The 20,473-nt window shown below is 40.1% G+C and overlaps 3 protein-coding genes across 10 annotated transcripts in view; all 3 read left to right on the top strand.

Annotated features, from left to right (window-relative positions):
• The window catches only part of LOC116704278 (lipopolysaccharide-induced tumor necrosis factor-alpha factor homolog), an 8,479-nt gene extending 5,638 nt beyond the window's left edge, over positions 1-2,841 (top strand). Inside the window, exons 4-8 of the mRNA XM_032539622.1 lie at positions 664-717; positions 1,196-1,246; positions 1,813-1,857; positions 2,015-2,165; positions 2,320-2,841. Coding sequence (XP_032395513.1) covers positions 664-717; positions 1,196-1,246; positions 1,813-1,857; positions 2,015-2,165; positions 2,320-2,425 — 407 coding nt within the window. The 3' untranslated portion in view covers positions 2,426-2,841. The remainder of the gene's footprint in view (positions 1-663; positions 718-1,195; positions 1,247-1,812; positions 1,858-2,014; positions 2,166-2,319) is intronic.
• Positions 2,842-6,055: 3,214 nt separating this feature from the next.
• Positions 6,056-13,152, top strand: gprc5bb (G protein-coupled receptor, class C, group 5, member Bb). 4 transcript variants are annotated; one of them, XM_032539600.1, is made up of 5 exons: positions 6,056-6,282; positions 6,420-6,917; positions 7,644-8,754; positions 11,858-11,970; positions 12,083-13,152. In XM_032539600.1, exons 3-5 carry the CDS (start codon positions 7,644-7,646, stop codon positions 12,125-12,127), a joined length of 1,269 nt encoding a protein of 422 aa, XP_032395491.1. In that variant the 5' UTR covers positions 6,056-6,282; positions 6,420-6,917; the 3' UTR covers positions 12,128-13,152. The 4 variants fall into 4 exon arrangements, with proteins under 4 accessions (XP_032395491.1, XP_032395482.1, XP_032395476.1 ...); XM_032539591.1 differs by having other exon boundaries at positions 6,056-6,330; XM_032539585.1 differs by having other exon boundaries at positions 6,056-6,917.
• Positions 13,153-15,640: 2,488 nt separating this feature from the next.
• The window catches only part of knop1 (lysine-rich nucleolar protein 1), a 22,980-nt gene continuing 18,147 nt past the window's right edge, over positions 15,641-20,473 (top strand). Inside the window, exons 1-6 of one of the 5 annotated variants that reach the window (XM_032539520.1) lie at positions 15,645-16,111; positions 16,486-16,560; positions 16,969-17,037; positions 17,156-17,664; positions 17,698-18,334; positions 18,431-18,502. In XM_032539520.1, coding sequence (XP_032395411.1) covers positions 17,186-17,664; positions 17,698-18,334; positions 18,431-18,502 — 1,188 coding nt within the window. In that variant the 5' untranslated portion in view covers positions 15,645-16,111; positions 16,486-16,560; positions 16,969-17,037; positions 17,156-17,185. Of the gene's footprint in view, positions 16,112-16,461; positions 16,561-16,968; positions 17,038-17,155; positions 18,335-18,427; positions 18,503-20,473 lie in introns of all 5 variants that reach the window. The other 4 variants (XM_032539510.1, XM_032539493.1, XM_032539487.1 and 1 more) reach the window with 4 other exon arrangements.

Below are 20,473 nucleotides of genomic sequence, written 5' to 3'. Positions count from 1 at the left end.
AGAATAATGCAATAGCATTTAATTTAATTTCAAACCTTTATTTAAAACTTGTGGCCCATTGAGGGAGACCCTTATTTCCAATGGGGCTGAGTGCACAGCATACATTTCAACAAATAGACACTAACATTTAAATTACAACAGATAAAAAGTTTAAATCAGCAAATAAAGCATACACAATAAGATACATAGAAGTCTTTTATCAAGGCCTTAAATGAACTGAGAGATGGATTTATTAACTTGTTCTTTAAACCTTTCTCAAGATAAATGTCTCCTTCTCATTACCGGTCTACAACCTTCTTCCAGATGCCCCACAACAACCCAATCAGTTCTCAACCTGGTGAGTGTTTCCTCCACTGTTTTGCACAAGTTAAAATAACTTTGAATTTGCAGAATAATGCAAAGCATTTAATTTATTTCAAACCTTTATTTAACTTGTGGCCCATTAGGAGACCCTATTTCCAATGGGGCTGAGTGCACAGCATACATTTCAACAAATAGACACTAACATTTAATTACAACAGATAAAAAGTTTAATCAGCAAATAAAGCATACACATAAGATACATAGAAGTCTTTTATCAAGGCCTTAAATGAACTGAGAGATGGATTTATTAACTTGTTCTTTAAACCTTTCTCAAGATAAATGTCTCCTTCTCATTACCAGTTCAACAACCTGTCTTCCAGATGCCCCAACAACAACCTCAAGTCATTCAACCTGGTGAGTGTTTCTCTCCAGCTGTTTTGCACACATTAAAATACCTTTGAATTTGCAGAATAACACAAAAAGTCAGAATACCTGGGGTTCAGTGACAAGATGGTGAGGACGTGTGGATGGTAGCTCTCTGTGGGAGTGTTGTGTGTGTGTGTGTATCCCTCACAGTAAACCAGATGGTGCAGCTGTGGCCAACTAACCGTCTTCTCATTTTACTTGCATATTTCAGTGTAATGCTGTGTATATTTTTTTATTTATTTTTTTTGCGGCAAAGCATGCAGCAAAGGGCCACAGGTCAGAGTCGAACACGTGGCCCCTGCGTCAAGGAGTAAACTTATGTGCGCCTGCTCCACCAACTGAGCTGAATCGGCCATGTGGCTCTTATATTCTTGAGTTATTCCTGTCATTGTCCAAGTGGTAGGAGCCTTTTGCCAGCTTGTTCTTTACAACTTTCTCAAGATCAATGTGTCCTTCTCATTACCAGTTCAACAACCTGCCTTCCAGTTCCAACAACAACCTCAGGTTGTTCAACAAGGTAACTGTCTCTCACCAACTGTTTCTCACAAGTTATAATAACTGCAGAATAACGCAAAAAGTCAGAGCTTGAAGTATAGTGATAGGATAGTGAGGTGTGGATAGCAGCTGTCTGTGGGAGTTGCATGATGTTTAGTCTTATCTGCATACAACAATCTTAAAATTTCGAAGTGCAACTTGCAGTCTTTCAGCAGCTTATTGTATAGAATCAGCTGCACAATCAACAATGGTGTCATCAGCATACTTATGAACTTGGCAGTATTTTTGGGTAAAAGTAATATCATTTATGTATTAGCTAAAAAGGAAAGGGCTCAGAATCAACCCTTGCGGTACACCCTTAAAGATGGTAACACATCAGACTCAAAGGTCACAGTTTCACACACTGGCGTCTCCCATCAAGATAGCTCTGGAAGAATTTACAGGCAGTGCTATCCATACCAACAATAAAAAGTGTTTGGAGGAGTAAGAGGGGGTCCAGTTTTTATTGCAGTCCGTGTGGTAGGAGCTTTTTGGAAGTTTGATCTTTAAGCATTTCTCAAGATACAGTAAATGTCTCCTCATTACCAGTTCAACAACCTGTGTTCCAACAACAACCTCAGGTAGTTCAATCTGGTGAGTGTTTCTCTCCAACTGTTTTGCACACATTAAAATAACTTTGAATTTGTAGAATAATGGAAAAAGTCAGTGAGCTTGAAATTCAGTAACGGAACGGTAAGATGATGGGAAACTGCCAGTGGGAGTTACAAGATGTTGCGTGTCTCACTCACAGTAAATCCGGTGACGGTGGTACCGCAGCAGCGGCTAACTGACCACCCTGGACAGATGACGTGTCCTCGCTGCCAAAACAATGTGGTCACGCAAATTGAGTACACAAATGGTATGCTCACCTGGCTGATTGTTGGCGTACTAGGATTCTTCTTGTAAGTGGAGAGCCTAGCGCGCACACGCACACACGCACACACGCACACACGCACACACACACACACACACCAATAAACTGAACCGGCTTTAAATCATTTACAGTTTACATGATACGTGCTAAAGTATTACTTTTTTTCTCACACTCTTCACCAGGATCTGGCCTTGTTGTCTCATCCCCTTCTTTGTGAAGGAGTGCAAGGATGTGCAGCATGTCTGCCCTGTCTGTAACAACGTCCTGCACGTACATAAACGCATGTGAAAAGCATTGCAGTGTCCTCTCTGCTGAAGCACCAACAAAAGGTAGAAAAGTCTAAACCCTTTAAACAGGAGCCAAACCCCTATATGCAAACACATCAGACGTAGCCATGAACTCACTTGTGTCAAATGTGGGTTATAACTTCGTCACTCTGTAGTCAGTACTAACAAACCCAGTGTTAAAGTTAAGCAAGTGTGAAAGATGGTAAATACTAATCTTATATTACTAAAATTAAATCTGTCCAGTGGATTCTTTTATACTGCAGTGTTTTTTTTGAAGAGTGCAAAGAAATGTCACAAATTATTTGGCTTTGCATTTATATTTCAAGATCTTAATTTTGATTGCATGTTAAATGATTTTGTTTAAATTCATTCAAAATCAGAAAGTGTGGCCAATGAGTAAAACATTTTTGTTTAAAAGAAAAAAAGTTGCATGCAATATTCCAGTCAACATGATGGGGAATTATGTTTTTATGAAACATACACATTGGAGATAGTAAATACATAATTATTACATTAGATTTATTGATTAAATTCATTTTGTTAATGGAAAGCTTTCTGTCACAATAATAACCAATTCATTGCTTGTATTAAATGAATCAAATGAAAAAATCACCAATGATCACTATTGAAATGTCATTATTGAGCTCAAAATGAAAACCATGTAATAATAACCAATACTTATTTGTTGTTTATCTTTCTTACATCTGCATTATCAGAATGTGGTTCAAACTGCTTAAACCGTTCCCTGTCAATATAGATGGTATTTAAAAACATACAGTAAGTGACATTAAAAGCCTCATAATTCTAAATTTGTAAATAAAAAAGGCAATAATGATAAAAATGCAACCCATATAAACAGTTTTTGTTGCTTTTAATGAATGTGAAAAAATAGACTAGGCTTGTCGTGCTATCTCGAGGGGGTAGGGAGAATAATAACGTGTTGTGTACGAATGTGTGAATTTTACATAATTCTCTTTATAATAAAGCACAGGTATGCTGGTCCCTGCATGTGTGGGCTTTTATCGCAAACATATGCTGGCAAAGAAATGTTACATGGAATGGAATGGCATGGAAATAATTTGTGTGTAAATCATACGTTTGAAAAGTGCTTACTGTTGTGTATATTTCGGTTTCCGGTATTTTCTCTATGTTTCGGTACTGTGGGTTTTTGTCTCATGTTTGTATATTCTTCAGTGATTATTGTGATTTGTGTTATTTACTAGGTTTACTGTTTCATGTTGTTATTTTTGTTTTCTCCTTTGTCTTGTGTAGTTGTTGTCCCTGTCTTGTTTTCCCTAGAGTGTCTGTATGTTCTGTTTCCTGTTTTATTTTGATAGTCTGGGTTTCTGTCTATTCTAGTCTTGTTTTACTTCCTTTGTTTTCCCGCCCTTTTCCAGCCCTTGTGTCACCCGCCTTGTGTTTCCTCGTTACCCTGTGTATTTAGTCTTTGTCTTCCCCTTGTTCTTTGTAAGATCATTTTGTTTGTGGACATTCCTGCTAGTCTGTTCCATTCCCTGTGTTCCTGTTTTTTGTATACTTTGCTCTTTGGACTTTTTTGGGGATTTGGACTTTGTTTTTTGCCTGCCTTGGTGTGTTCTTCGCATGTCATTCGTTTTTTTTTTGCAATTTTGCATGTTTGGATCGCTTTTTTGTATTTTCCTGGTGATTTTGGTTATTAAATCCTCATTAAACTCTCTCCTGCCTGCCTGCCTAGTCTATGCATTTGGGTCCTCAATTCCCTACAACCGTTACACTTACTCCTGCAAGGAGGTGATAGACGTTATTAAGAATAGACCTTTTTTCACTGCAGACATTTTGACATGTCATAGTAGGAAAGGCGCAGGTGTAGTTAATGTTGTCTGAAGTTCTATTCTGTAATAAAGTCTTTCTTTATGTTAATTCTATGCTGTATTTAATAGAAAATATATTTTAGTGAGCATTTGTAGCAGAAAATGTATTTGTGTATCCTACATTGTTACTTTTTATAGTCTTTACATGGTTTCATGACACTACGTTACATGCTCTAAAAAGTAGGTGGTAGTATGATTGTTGGTTTGCAATTTCACCTACAAATACACAGAAGGGTGTCAACTGGACAGGAAGTAGCATGAAATAAATAATAAATAAATTTATGGTCCTCTATGTTGTTTTTCTACTAGGCTAAGAACAAAACTGAACAAAAGTGTTCTATATAATGTGACCTCAGGCTGGAGCTGACGGCAGTTCTCCAAGTAGACAGCAGATAGAGCCAACAGACTGTGAGCTGCACTCTTTGATCTCACACATTGCTGTGTTCACTTGCTACTTCCTGTTTATAAAGTGCATTGTTTTATACCTACTAGCAGTGAAAGAATATCTTTAAAGACCTTTGCACCACCCCCAAAAGGACTTCAATCAACTGGACAGAAACGTGTCTCTAAAGACAACTGAAACACACCGTGATGACTTCATAACTAATGCCTAAGGGCAAGGCATTCTATTCTAAATGTCCTGTACTGCCTCATGGCCGACATGGGGTAACTACAGATCTCCAGCTGTGGATGCTTTTAATTCTTTGTGAAGTAAGGTGTTACAGAATCATAACATAGAGATCCACCCCAGCAAGTCTCCCTTTCCCTCTGTGTGTGATCTGGATGTGGTTGAGGTGGGATGAGGCTGGGATTATGGGATGGGCCATATTTAACAAGGCCCTGCTGGGCTGTGACTACGGGATTACACAGATTAGGGTTGATGTCCTGAGTTAGTCAGCACTTCTCTGCCCTGTTGTCTACCACCTCTGTCTTCTTCGTTCTCTGTCAAAGGATGCAAACAAAAAACCAAACAGAACCACACAAGACACACCAGACATCTAACCCTGGCTGAGTCTGAGAAGGTTTCCCAAACCTTTTAAAGACAATGACTAATGATGTATTACTACCTGAGGTACACATGTATATCTATGTAGTAATGTCTGTGAGAGCCTAGCAAACATTCAGTTTCTCTCTCAAGGCAACTAAGAGGGGTGGACTCAGACCCATTAAAACCCTGTGATTTTCATCTGATTTATTGGGTTCTCTGCTAAGGAGAATGGTGTAAATGACAGATTTAAAGGTCTGGTTTGACATATCAGCAACTGTACTGTTTCACTTTCTTGATAAGAGTTAGATGAGAAGATTTGATACCTCTCTCAATTCCTTCTTTCTAAATATGAAAGTTGAACCTGCTGTTAGCTTAGCTTAGCACAAAGACTGGAAACAGGGAAACACCGCTAGTATGGCTAATTTCCGGGAGTGTAATGGACACTTAGGAAGAACCCATTCATCACTCTATTCATCTGTTATTAACAACCAAAACCCTATCACATTCTCAGACTCTCAGACTTCTTGACTGACACACAGCATGGTGTAGGTGTGCACTTATTTCCTTACATCTGTTTGTCTGTGAGTTTATTTGTGTACCACAAACCAGCTTCGGCTTCTCCTATCTGTTACTTGAGCTCACTAATGTCTGTCACCATCACTATCTCTCACATTGATCCAAACTGACTTGATTAGCTAGCTAGTACAGCGGTTGCTATCATGATTTTCCTCATGTCGTGTGTCGCTTTCTGTCGCCGTATGAAGCCATCTCCAGCGCTGATTACCCCACTCCAAAGAAAGACTTGGCTGATTCATGTCTTCAAGAGGTATTATGTAACACTCTCTAGTAGGATGGTCACATGGCCACAGGGCTCACCTGTGTTTAAATTGACCATCAGCCCCTCTCTTTCCCAAGCCCATCTTCACTCTGCAACACACACACACACACTGTCAGTGGACATTTGCTGAAGAGACCTTAATTTGTTTTGGTCCAATCTATTGATCAAAATATCCAGCTCTGGTGAGAAAGAATTGTATAAGTGGTATGAGGAAGACATGGGAGTCGTAGGTGGGTAAATAACGAGTCACTAATCCTGGATTGGCTGTGATTGAGCAGGCTTATATACTGTACTTATTTCCTATTTTCTTCTTGTTTAGACAGGTGCATCAGCAGATCATACTCCTCATGTGTGGGTGAACAGAAGTAAAGCTGGGATTGCATCTCTGTTGACACCTCCGCAGATTCAGCGTGAAGCAGGGAGCGAAAAACACAGACATGCAGACGGAATGAATAGAAAGAGGACAGAGGGAGCAAGAGAGAAGAGTGAAAGCAAGATAGAAGATATATTTGACTATGTGGGTGTGTGAAGTATCAAGGCATGCATCATAATTGTTGATTCTTCTTGGAGCAGCCGGACGTGTCACTGCAACAGCAGGACATTATTTTGTACTTTATACCAGGGGCAGCTGTGAGCACAGAGAGCGACGTAAGAGGCAAAATGGAAACCGTTTTGTTTCTGCTGCCTAAAGGATTTCATTAACTCGGATTATAAAAAAAAAATGCTTAAACTAGTTCAAAGGGATGCAGTCTGGAAAACAATGATGATGCCCCTTCACTGTCAATAATCAAGAATTTAAGTCAATAATTTATCTGAGGTGAGTTTGAAGAGTTAAAACATTTTAATGCGTGTTATTTTGTATGTACGTGTGTATATTTTTGTGTCTGTTTGTGTTTGCTCTGATACTCCTATTCTTGTTTGGACCAAGTTAAGTTTCACATCTTGACAGTGAGGATATTTCTCAAAAGTGACGTTATGGCCTCACTGATACACTGTTTGAGGGTTGATATTATATACTTGATATTGGGGTAGAGGTTAAAATTAGGCTAATGTTAAAGCTGGGGGAATGCATAATGCCAATGAGGTTCCTCACAAGTAAGTACAAACATTTTGCATGTGCCTGTGCATACTCGTGCATTTCTCTGTACTGTGGGGTACTGAAACTCGACTTCTCAAAAGCCCAGTATGCGATGTAGTCAGCCCACGCTGTTTCTCGTTTCCATGGAAACCATTGCCCAGTGCTAAAAGCAGTTCTATTCTTGCTGTGAGTGCATGAGTGTGTGTTTGTGTGTTAAAGAGAAAAACTCTCTCTGACATATCAATCTCTGATATCTCTGCGTATTGGGTCTTAAATATATTGACTGCTGTTTCTACAGTGTATTGTGACTCATGAATATGCTGTATGAACTAATATACAGTCATCACGACATTTACCTTCCTGCCCCCCTCCTCTCTGGATTTTCTGCACAATATCACACCTCTTGTGTATCTCTCTGTACCTTTCTCCCCATTGCTACATATTTTCTGTTTCTGTTTCTCTAAGATGGCCGTCAGCCCGGTCATCATCTGCCTCCTGTTACTGATCGACTATGGCTCTTCCCACCCTTCTCCACCTCCTCCTCGGGGATGCAGTGTGGATGTGGAACCTCCATACAGAGTGCTGTGTGACCTGGAGTCAGTGTGGGGTGTGGTTCTGGAGGCCATGGCCTGCAGCGGTGGGGTCACCTCTGTGGTCCTCGCTGTGCTCCTACTAGTCAAGCTGCGCTCCATTTCTGACCACGCCAGGCGCTCCGGCGTGGGGCCTCTTCTCCTGCTCCTTGGCACGCTCCTTGGGATCTTTTCCATCTCTCTGGCTTTCCTAGTGGGGAAGAACCAGGTGCTCTGTGTGGTCCGCAGGGCCTTCTGGGGACCCCTTTTTGCTCTCTGCTTCTCCAGCTTGCTAGTGCAGGGTGTGCGGCTCAGGAGGCTGGTGGCTGGCAAGACGAGCCCACCGGGCAGCTCCCTGGCAGCACTCGGTCTGGCCTTGGCCTTGGTTCAGGGGATCATCTCTGCTGAATGGGTCTTGCTGACTGTAGTCAGGGAGGGTCACCCAGCCTGCGAATATCCACCTTTAGACTTTGCTCTGACATGCAGCTACACCCTGGGGCTGCTCCTCATAGCCATGGGGCTTTCTCTGGGGGTGGTGCTGTGCGGGGGAGAGATGGTGGCAGAAGGAGCAGGTGGGAGTGAAGAAGATAGAGAAGGAGGTAGTGAAAAACGGAGATGGAAGTGTAACGCTCTCTGGCTCTTTCTGTCCAGTCTGGCATCGGCATTGCTATGGGTGGCTTGGCTGGGGTTTTATCTTTATGGCAGTCAAACCCTGAGAGGAAAGGGGAAAGGTGAGAGGTTAGGAGGAGGAGCAAAGAAGGATGTAAAGGTGTTGGATGAGCCTGCACTGGCGGTGGCCCTGGTCATTCAGGGCTGGATCCTGCTGCTGTTCCACGCTATTCCAGAGGCGCACTTATGTCTTCGGAACCCTCCACAATCCAACACGCAGGACTTCTTCGACACCACTCACACGTCCCCTCCTCCACATTTCGGAGATGAGCTTCCCACGCACTCTCACCGACCCTTCCCTGAAAACCAAGCTTTTTCTATGGAGGAGCACGGTGCAAGTAGGCTTATGTAATGTGTATGTATGTGTGTGTGAGTGTGTTTGTGTGTGTGTGTGTGGGTGTGTGTGTGTGTGTGTGTATGCCCCTGTGCATGTTTGTTTAACAGAGATAAATAATCATTTTCAAAGGAAACACATTTTTTTTCAACCTGGGTCTAATGCTGCCTTCAAAAACTCATTAGGTTGTATTTTCAACGTCTATAGAAATTGGCATTTAAGTGTTTTATGGTAAGTCATGAGGTCATTGTTGCCTAGCAACTTACAACAAAGATGGATGTTGCCTTGATTCCCCTCCAAATATTGGGAATAATTGTGTTTTCTGCATTCAGTGCCAAGCATAGGCATCAAAAAGGAATAGACAACAAAAATAACTAACTATCATGGATTCTGACATTTTAAATATTGCAATACTGTAAGCTATCTTATAAGTTTAAAAGGTGGTAAATGTGTCCCGCTGAATTTATTCAGTCATTTACAATGAATTTAAAGAGTGACAAGGGGCGTGGAGTCATCTCATCTCTGTATCTCTAGTGCTATTAAATTGTTTTCACTTGTTGGTGGGGTGATTTGATACTTAGTAACTCATCTTTCTAAAACATGAATGGAATGAGACAAATCACTCTTAGACAAAGGTCTAACAGTCCTAAAGTAGGCCTTTATCGTAAGGATTATCTCCTAACTTAGGCGGTGGCTCAGAATGGTTTTGAGCAGGTGAGTACTCATACTCAAACGATGCAGACCCATTCTTTAAACACTACCTGTGAATATAGATATGCTCTATGGATTAACTTCCATTCATTGGACTGCAGATCATTGACCTGTTCAACTTAAAAGATGACCATGGCTGCTTCTCATGCCGCTTACATTACCTCCCCGACAACCTCATTTGCATCCCTTCCTCGCGTCTTAGTCCCTCCCACCGAGGAGGCCCGGGAGAGACGTGAGGTAATCGTGGAAGGAGAGACAACGAGCAAATGTGTTTTAGAGGGATGAGACGTCTTTTCCTCTTAAGCGTCACAAATTGTCAGTTGTTTGGGTGGAGTTAGCAACTCCTTTAGCTGCAATGCTTCAGGGAAGGCTGCTCTTGTGTATCCTAGCCTATAGTTCCTCGATGATCCCTCCTCGATGCTCGGCCCTCGGGGCAGAAATACGATCTTTGAGATGGCCTTCACCAGGAACTTACTGTTCAGCTGAGGAACAAGGAGTCGAGGAGTTATCAAATAGAGGGGATGAGATCCAGCCCAGATATTAAAAACATGTCTCTCGGTGTGTCATGTAGGTTTGTTTACAGCAAAATGTGGCCCACAGGGAAAATGTACGAGTCATTTTCCTTTGATTGATCTCCAAATGTATCTGCATCCAAATGCATGGATAAAAAGCTAAGCCACGATAAACCAGGATAAACGAAGAGAGGAGGCAGTAGCAGAACGGGTTCACAGTGTCTTGCAAGAAAGTAGACTTTAGGAGACTGGTGATATTGGTTGGCCAATTTATGACTGACTGAGGAAGAGAACTGGAAATCCAGAGTTCTCGCAAGAGAACAATTTCTATTTGCTCAGCGAGTTATTTGGGTCTGGATTTCCTGGCTGGCGGAGAACCTGACTGTGCAAAGAATAGGAAAGCAGTCCAACTTTCACAATAGCAGAGTCATACAGAAAAGAAAGTCATGTAACACAGTGTAAGCAAGTCACTAGAGGATTTACTTTGTGGTTGAAAGGATAAGGGTTAAGTCTTCTGCTACTTTATTTAATGGACGGTAAACCACCTGTCTCTGCAGTTCTGCAGTAGAGCTTGTGATGATATATGGGCTAGGAATGATGACTAGAAATATGAAAATAAGACCCAGGTTGACAAAAACTGGAATTTTCCTTTCAAGTGAGACATTTGAAGGAAACAAATACCACAATTTGACTCTTGCAGTCAAATTGTTTAAATAAAAGGCAATAGGCCTACAACATACCAGGGCACCATTTGACACTCATTCGTTTTGTAGTAGTGAATACTGGCTAAAGTTAGCAAACATTAGATATAGATATTGTGCACCTGACTGTATGACTATTGTCTACCATGTCACGGATAAATATTTAACTGGTTTTATTATAAAAGAAAAATACAAGATAGACACACTGCACCTCATCAGAAGATATCTTTGGTTTGTTGCCTCTTGCTTGTAGTCCCACTACACTCACTCACAATCAGGTTGCCTCATGAAGTCTTTGAAACATCAGACTCATCGGGAAATTCAAAGTGCCAATATCCTGTCATTTCCACGCGTCGCGACGGCGGTTGATGCTCAGAAAAGTAACTGTACCTGCGTCCAAAATCACTCCCTAATGTATTAATGATTAAAATGTTGTGTCTGAGAGACCATGTCCGCCAGTTTGGCTTGGTGCACAATACTACAAATACTCCAATACTCTTTAGCCTCAGCCACTGTAACCATGGAGCAAGAGCCATGGCGTGTATCAAAGCATTTGCAAATTCAAGTTCCTGAATTAGTCCCCTGAGTGGGTATATAGGTGTGAAGGGAGTTACCTACTGTTTGGACAAATAATCCTTCATCCTCAAGTTTGATGCATGTATGCTAGGGCTGCACGATATGATCAAATTATGCAATATGCGATAACGTTGTTGAATAACGCGATAACGTTATTACTTACAATAATTAAACAGATTTGATGTACCCAGTTCTGCATTTCTGCTGCTTTCAGTATTAAAATACAAATTGCTTGTTGAATTTTAAAACAATTTAATTCCAACATTCTTTAACTGAACAAATTTAACATTGGATTAAATAGAAAAGAAAAACGGAATGACAATTACATTTTAATGTGCAGTTTCCTACTTAAAATCTTTGTGTCTATCGCCATGTTGCAGCATTTCACAATGTGTATATTGCGCAAGTTGATTTTACAATACAGTAAAAAAAACATATAGATATATATATTTTGCAGCACTGTTTGCTTCTTATCAGTCAGTAGCACAATCATCTATCATAGCAGTTACTCTAAAAACTGGAATCAGTATGATCTAGAAGATGTAAAACATTTTTAGCATGACACCTGTAACTTGTGTGTGTGTGCTTTACCTTGCTGATCTGTCAGCTCTCCGAAGTGGAACATACCACAGCAGCCATGGGAGTGCGCGTCCTGGCATCGCCTTCAGAGGTCACGTCTACCAACCCACTGAGATGGCTCTGGTCATGAATGGTGGAACAGTAAGTATGGAAGAAAAACACATACTCTGTGTACTTTATTCTCATTTACTAAATATTTAACCACAGGATCCCTGCAGGCTCCATGTTCAGTACTTGTTTGTCTCTCTTGTAGATGCCCACAGCCCCAGTTAACTACACTGGCCGACGGTTATGGTGATACAGGACAAGACTTGAAGAGGATACACTGGTGTAACACTGGTGTGTAATATTAGAATTCCCTGTTGCCTAAGAAGACGGATATGTATTAAAACCATCACATATCACACAGGATGGAGTTGATCGGCGTTAAAAAATGTTTAATGTATTCGTGTTTCTGCACACATGTATGAATTTTACATTTTTAGAATGAATCCTAATAGTATTTTTTGCTGACGTTTTCTGGGTTGCCTCTTCATCAGCAGACTGGATATGAAATCACAAGAGAGGGAAGCGAAAGTGACGTAATTTCAACAGTTTAGTAGATTTTGTCATGAAGCGAGGGCAATTTAAAGTGCATTATTTTGATCAGCGCAGATTGTCTTACTGTAATACGTAAATAAATACACTGACAAGGAGTGTATAAGGAAGGCTAATGTTATCATATTTAAGGTAATGTGGTATTGGCACATTAAACGAGAAAGTAAACTTAAAGGATGATTTGAATGTGGTGAAGTAACATTTTTTGTTACTTACGGATGCCAGTTACTTATTGATGCCAGTTCATCAGTGATGTTTGCTTCATAAAAAACTAGCCTACACTTCTTTTTCGCTTTCTATTTGACGTCAAGCTCCATCTAAGAAAAAAAATCCGTCAGGATGTTTATGTAAATTACATGCATACGCCCACATAACTTGCTTGGCCTCTGTATGATATGCTGGAAAACCCAAAGGACTTCCAGCATGTGATACCAAAAGGACTTTTCTCTCCATAGCTCCATCTATCCTCAGTGCTATTATTCTGCTATAATTCTGGAGGATCATCTGGTGATTTAAAAGGTTAAGATGAGTCTACAGCTCATGGATAAGTAGATTTTAAAAACCATATCCTAAAAAGCCATTTAATACCACAACACCTATTCTGCAGTATATAAGGTTTACTGTTAGAGGTTGGGATTTTGCACTTTATCAGATCATTTGAGATGCATGTAAAAGCGCAGTTTGAAGGTAATGTTGTTTGTCAAAATGAATTGTATTTTAAATGTTTTCTAGAATTTTGATATGTAACATAAATCCCAGTTTTAGTGTTGAGTTTCAAAGTTAATTATTTTCATCAGAAATTATCTGAAGGGCTCAGAAAATGAAAACAACTACAATTCCATGACAACTGGGCAGACCTTATCTGCAGAGGAAGCTTTGGTAAAGTTAATAAATTGACCTTGATGTTGGATTGTTTTGTCGACCAGTTCCACTCGTGTTTCCCCAAGATTTCTTTGGACACAACAAGGCTACTGATCATTATAAATTGTATTTGAGATGCATGGCAACATCTCTTAATATTCTGGCATTCAGGATCTCTTTCAATTAATCAAATCAATTCAATTTTAATCAAATTACCTTTACAATTCCATTGAATGCATAGAAAACATTGAGTCATCCATCACTGTGAGTTTAATTAGAAGAGATTCTAAACAAAACGCTGTGTTTAGCTTAGTGACAAGGCAAAGTTTGGCTCCAAGGGGTGGGTGGTGATGGCACAGTGGATATTGATCTGGGTTCAATTCCCACTGCGATACATCAGCCCACAGTTGCTCCAGAGGCATGTGACCTGACACACACACACACACACACACACACACATATATATATATATATATATAGCAATTTTGTAAGTTGCTTTGGATAAAATCGTCAGCTAAATGACATGTAATATAAAAGCCAATACCGATTTCCTGTTGGCGGCTGCTGTTCAGATGCATTGGCATCTGAGGTAAAAAGACAACTTCCTACTTGACTGGAGGGTTCCAGTTTTCATCTTCTGAGCAACACTGAATTCAATCCAGAATATTTCATCCATTTAAAATACAGTTCAAAAAAACACCACCATGTTTGTGCTATGACCATTTCTTCTTGCTATAAGACTAAACTAAATAATTTGTTTTGTGTATAAGTGTGTGCTGAGGTATTAACATGAAGATATTATTGTCACAGGATCTTTATGTATTAACCCTATATTACTGAATCTTAATCATGTAAATAATCAAAATGTGAAAATGTTTTTCCTAATGAGATGCTCTTATAATGATAGTACTGTCACTGTTTCATGGCAGCATAACATGAATGTCTGTAATGTGATTCGCACAAAGTGGCTAATACATCAGTGCATATTTTCTGGTAATTCTGGTCTGGTCATTGAACAGATTTTTCTTCATCCACCTGTCCTTATGGTAAACAGATAGATCTATTTTACTGTAGGCATGTCATTTCACATAGATGCAATTATACAATCAACTACTACTGTGAAACACACACAACAGAGTATAGACATGTAAGGTGACAGAGTAAGCTCAATGCATTGCAATTTAAATAGACAGTTCACCCACAAATCAAAAAATAAATAAATCAATATATATATATATATATATATAGTAGGTGTGATTCAGTTGCAAGGAAATAGGTCCTAAATAAAACTGCTCACACCCAGCTTTTCAGAGTGGGTCTAGAAGAAAAATAAATTTAAAAGTGTATCTATACGACATTACAAAAGTATTATTAGCACATATTGCTCTTATCATACACAGAATAGAATAGGTTTCACACTGGTATTTCATTATTGTCAGTAATCATGAAATGCTGTACAATGTATACCATGTAAATGGAATTTGGCTTGTTTATCAGCCAAGGGAAGGCATGCACAATGTCTCCCCTCTCTGTGGTGTGTTAAATTGTGAGCCAGTTCACCTCATAGCCTTATCCATCAAAACTAGCAATGGAGCAGCTGTTCTAAAATATATTACTGTATGTAGGAGTGTTAGAAAAGTAACCTGTGCTATATTGAAGTCATGGCATCCTAAGTGCTTGGGCTGTTAGAGGCTGTAAATGTAGCTGCCATGGGCTGCAGTCGGATGCTGGGGTTACAGATGGCTGTCTTAGGTAGTAGGCAGAAGCAGGGACACCAGCTGGACCCCAAAAGATGTTATCAAAAGATGGAGATAGACATTTTTGGTGGCGGGTGGTATTATAAAAGTAGCAGATGGAGGCTGAGGTTGAAGATAGAGGCAGGGGCTTAGACTGATTCCTGGCAAAAATTGAAGGACAAGTGTTTAAAACAATTTTAGGTTTGTGTCCACACTTGAAGGCATAAGGACAAAAAGTGCTGGTACACATGAAAGCAAGATTTGATACTTGTTGAATTGGGGATAATGTTGCACACTTTCTGTCTCTCCTCATATGGTCTCTCCACCATATTCGTGCTGTTGTACTTTTTTCCACAAACAGAAAGGTGTGAAGAATAAAAAAAGGAGATATATAGTTCCACCCCTGCCTACTATATCTCACCTCTACCACACCTCGCAACTAGCTGTGTGAATTGGGTGTGACCGTTAGATTCGAAACAGTTACAAAACAATTGTCAGAGGCAGTGGCAAAAATGGCGTTTTTTCCACTACATGGTACCTGCTGCTTACCTCGCCTCGACGCTACTCGCCATTTTTGGGTTTCCGTTATGAAAAAAGAAAGAGTTGTAGATTGGAGACTGCGCACAACGCTACTAGCTTAAGGCCACATGTAACCGTGCAACCTCTGTCTAACGGAATCAAGCGGTGTCTTGGTTCTGGGCATGTTTGAGTTTTTAACCAAGCCTTGTTTCTAGTGGATCTTAGATGATTTTGTTCTTGGCAATTCACACATTATCGCGGGGGTGGCCTACATGTACAAATACACGTCATTTTATCTTGGTAGTTATGTTAAGTTAACCGGTGAACAAATCTTTTAACTGGTTAGGCCAACCAACGACCGTCCGGTTGAACCGAATCTCGTAAAACAGCCGGTTGTCCCATAACTATTCGGTAAAACTCCGGAATGTGTTGTCACTAGCGCGGCGTCGTTGCTACGGACGCTTGGCTCGTCGCTAACAGGAAAGAGGAAAACTACTTCCAGGTTAAGAGAGTAACCGGTTATCCACGTGATTTGTTCTACTGTCTATGGTATTATCAGATGATACAAAGTAAGTTAACCGCTCATTAAGTTTACATTTCATAATGCATTGTGCACCTATGATAACAAGTCTCACCGTCTGGCTGACTCATTATTGGGTTTCTTCATTGGTTTAACCTTATAGCTGCGACTTCACGTTAGTTGCTGTTAGCGGCTAGCTAATGTTAGCACGATTTTCCAAGAGAGTGCTATAATTAAACGTGACCAACTAATTCTGCTTTAAAAGTGTTGGTACTGTGTTAATACTTTCATCTTAATGTGTCGTAAATCATCAAGTATTCATTTAAGTGTAACGTTAGGTGTTGTGGACGAACCTTAACCCAGGTAATAACAGTGGGACTGAAAGCATGTTCACATCAGAACACTGTTCACTGTTTGTTTCAGACGGATTCCGATGAGGACGTGATCTTTGTTTCTGAAAAGTGTGCACGTAAATCCAATGAGGTTATCGTTGACCAGGTACCGTTTTGTAATAACAGATATTCAATTGAATTCGACTAATTTGTGCTGAAAAGTAACACGTGCGAAGAAGTAATCCAGGATTGAAACCTTAGCTGCACTTTACATAACCCTTCACATAGGTTGTACTGTGTGACAGTGTGCTAAAACAACACTACACGTAGCCATGGAAGCCTGACAGTTGCATTTAAATGTACGTTTTCTTTAACTGTAACAGTCCAAAATGTACGATTACATAAGTAGAACCTGTAGCAAAGTTCCACCTGTGCAGAGTTTGAATTGGCTGACACACACAGATCGATGCATACATGTGAGGTCTTTGAAAACATGTTTGCTGATAGAGAAAATAGTTTTTCTATGGTGCATTTTCATAAACATTTTAGCACAATTCTGCTCTGTTCTCTGCAGGCGAAGCGACTTGCCTTGCAAAGAGACATTGATCAGCAGTCCCAGCCCAGGCAGCTAGCCAAACCCTTGGTTAGTGTTTCCTTTTCTGTTAATCACACTAGCACATACACACAAAGCTTATGAGCCTAGTTATGCAAATATCAAAAAAATGTTTTTTTTTATGCAGTAATTGTATTTCTCTCACCAGACAAGCCAGAGGTCTGTTGCTGTGGAGAAAATGGAGACGCGGGAAGCGACGAGTGAGCATAATTTTGCAAATAAGAAGACGAAACACAAGAAAGGACAAGCCTCTCTCCCGGAAAAGAAAAACTTTACTGTTGATGATGGGAGCATAGCAGAGGTGAAAAAAGAAAAGAAGAAGGGTAAAAAAGTAGATGTTATTGTTATAGATACAGATAAGGAGTCTTCTGATGGAGGTGGTGAAAAGAAAGAACAGAAAAAAAAGAAGAAGAGGAAAATTGTCACTGAATCTTTGACTGATGCGGTCAGTGGTTCTGATGTCAATAATGAAAATGGCAAAGAAGTCACCAAGAAGAAGAAGAAGAAGAAGCAGCAGCTGGCTAAGAATCAAGTGGAAACTAAACAGTTCAGTTCAGTAAAAGAAGAAGTGGAAAAGAAACAGAGGAAGGAGAAGAAAGTAAAAAACAAGTCTGCACATATCAAACCAGAAAATGAAAAGATGGAGAAAGAAGAGGAGGACGAAGAGCAAGCTGAAAAGCATAAAAATCCAAAGAAAGCCAAGAAGGGAAAACACATTATAGTTGTAAACACAGAGCAGAGTGAGAAGCAAGTTAAAGAGACGAAGAAGAAGAAAAAAACTACTGTTGATGATGAAACAGAAGCTATGGATGGAATTAGTGTGACAAAAAAGAAAAATCCAGCTAAAGTGAGAGTGACTGAGAATGGAGTGAAGCGAGGAACACCACAGCAAGAGTCTGGTGAGGTTGAAGAGGTAAAGTTGAAAAAAAAGAACAAAAAGGTAGGCAAAACAGTGGAAAAAGACAATCTGCACAACAAGAAGAAAGCCAAATCCACAGAGAGTGAGATTATCATCAATGCAGAGGATACAGAGCTAAAGAAGAAAGGGGGAGGGAAAAAGGGTAGAAAAGCTTCTGTGGAGGTCAGCGAAGTAGAAGAGACAGCGCCAAAGAAGAAGAAAAGGAAAAGAGGAAATTCAAAGGGAGAAGAGGAAGAACCATTAGTAATCAAATGTGAAGACGTTGAGCAGAGTAGTGACACAACAGGCAAAAAGAGCAAAAGGAAGAAGAGCTCCACTAAGGAGGGAACACAAGTGGAGGCTGTGAGTTCTGGACCTGGTGCAAAGAAGAAGAAGAAGAAGATTAAAGAAGAGGCGGAAGACCAATATGTGAGTGTGTATTGTCAGAGGCAGTTGACACGGCGCTGTTGTGTTTTAGTTCATTGCCTTGGGAGTGAACCTTGTTATTGTTTAATTGTGTTGCAGGAGTCCCCCCACAAAGACGTGGTCTTTCTGTCAGAGAAGACCGGAAACACCGATGAGGTCACCATCAACCAGGTAAACAGGGCTCCTATTACCGGTCCATCGCTGTTACCCCTACTTTCCACCGGGCTGCGTTCCGGAGGCAGCACTGGCCCCGCGAGCGACCGCAGCCATTCAAGTCGATGCTTGATATTTGAGCAGCCGTGTTATGCTGCATCCTAGAAGCTTGCGTGAAAAGACTCCCCGCTTCGCTAAAGACACGCGCCAGGTCTGTTTTTATGTGAGCCGCGGTGCGTTCAGACAGCCAGGGACAGAAGTGGTACAGCGAGAACACCCAGTCAATTTAGTGTGCCCCCCACCCAAGAGCCACAGAACAGAAGGCATGGGGTTTAAATGCAGGAGTGTAAGTTAGATGCACACTTATTAAACACTTGATTGTTCTTTCAAGTACTTGTAGAGACAATAAAGTCTGCGTGTCCGGCAGCCAAGGCGCTCTGTTTCTGAGACCCTCCCGGTGTGGTATGGCGTGTGACAGAGGATGGAACAAAACCGCGGCTCAGCGAGAACGCAGCCGAGAATCTGGGTTAAACCCTCTGAACACCCACTCAGGTGGTTCAGTTATCCTGGCTGATTAGACCTCTGCTAAGGTCGAAGGCGGGCCAGAACTTTTTTAGCGGGAATTTATTAGGTCACACATATTCATCTACCAATAAGAATGATAAAGATGTCATTTGTCCTCCCCTAACAGATGCAACAAAGCTAATAGAAACTCCGTAAGATATCAGTTAGTCGTAAGCCGTATTTCCATCCACACGTTTTTATGCAAATTAATTAGGATCAAATAAAAAAGGCCTTATGGAAACAGGAATTGGATTATATTTCATGAATATCGACCCAAAGTTTGTATGTTCGATCTCATCGGATTTTCTGTTAATCTGTAAACGGCTTATGCTGTAAATGCTGATGGAAACGTTAATTGCTGAATAAATAATGAATTGCAATTTACGTTTCATGTCATTTTATGGTTACAACCTGCCACAGAAAATGAATAAAAAGTTGTTTTAGGTCATTTGCGCCACATATTTCCGCTTTCTTTGCAGACATGGCGGGTGTCAATAAAGACGGATATAAGTGGGTGAATGAAGACACAAAAGACTTTTAAAAATTAATTTACAAGTGAAATATAATGGCTATATTTGATAGCAAAAATCGAAGTCGTCTGGAATTTATTTTGCATCTGCATCATCCTTTCATAGCGTCGTTGGTGTCTTATTATTGCTTTATACGTCACTATCAACGGGCACATAAGCACTATTACAACACGTGCAATATTTTCATCTGTAGGTAGGAAAACAAAATACATTTAAAAAAAAAAAAAGAAAATTGTTCAATATACTATTTTGACCGCAAAACAGCATGTGGTGTCATTATGCACAGGTTTTTATTCCCTTTCAATCCATCCAATGAAAACACACCTTCACCAGCTTTATTTACACAAATGTTTTTAGCAACCTAGAGATAATTTGATTGACAAGTAGGTAGAAACATAGCTACAGTCTATCCACACCCACACAGTCCTGGGAAGCATTCTAATCAGCCAGATTAACTCATACACCGGATGTTCAGAGCCTTTTAGTGTGATATTTATTGCTGTGAATAAATGTTCAATATTTTGGGAATACTGTTATTTGCTTTCTTGCTGAGAGTTAAATGACAACATAAAAACAATGAATGCAACCACTATTTGAAAAAGCTCACTAAGTAGCATGCATGTTGTTTGTCTAATCCACGGAACCGGTACAGCTCCTAGCTTTAGTTTCATATTTAATCGAAAGACATCAGAGTGGCATTGACCTTCTGATGTTAATCTCAGCAAAAAAGTGTATTTCCCAAATTGTTAAACCGTTCCTTTTAATTAAAGCCAATATATAACTGTCTGTATTTTTATTAGTGTTTATTTTAGACAACTTTGTTTCTTCAAATACATGTGTAAATTGCTTTGTATGTTTGTTTTCTATAATATGCAAAACAGGCATTTATAATGCT

This window comes from Etheostoma spectabile, chromosome 2, assembly GCF_008692095.1.
Source record: "Etheostoma spectabile isolate EspeVRDwgs_2016 chromosome 2, UIUC_Espe_1.0, whole genome shotgun sequence".
Taxonomy (NCBI): domain Eukaryota; kingdom Metazoa; phylum Chordata; class Actinopteri; order Perciformes; family Percidae; genus Etheostoma; species Etheostoma spectabile.
The sequence above is the reverse complement of the archived record's forward strand: the minus strand, read 5'-3'. Positions and strand labels throughout refer to the sequence as shown.

Coding starts and splice junctions, on each gene's coding strand:
- gprc5bb (XM_032539600.1), top strand. CDS start 7,644: ATGGCCGTCAGCCCGGTCATCATCTGCCTCCTGTTACTGATCGACTAT. Junction 8,755..11,857: donor TATGGAGGAGCACGGTGCAA/GTAGGCTTATGT, acceptor CTGATCTGTCAG/CTCTCCGAAGTGGAACATAC. Junction 11,971..12,082: donor TGGTCATGAATGGTGGAACA/GTAAGTATGGAA, acceptor TCTCTCTTGTAG/ATGCCCACAGCCCCAGTTAA.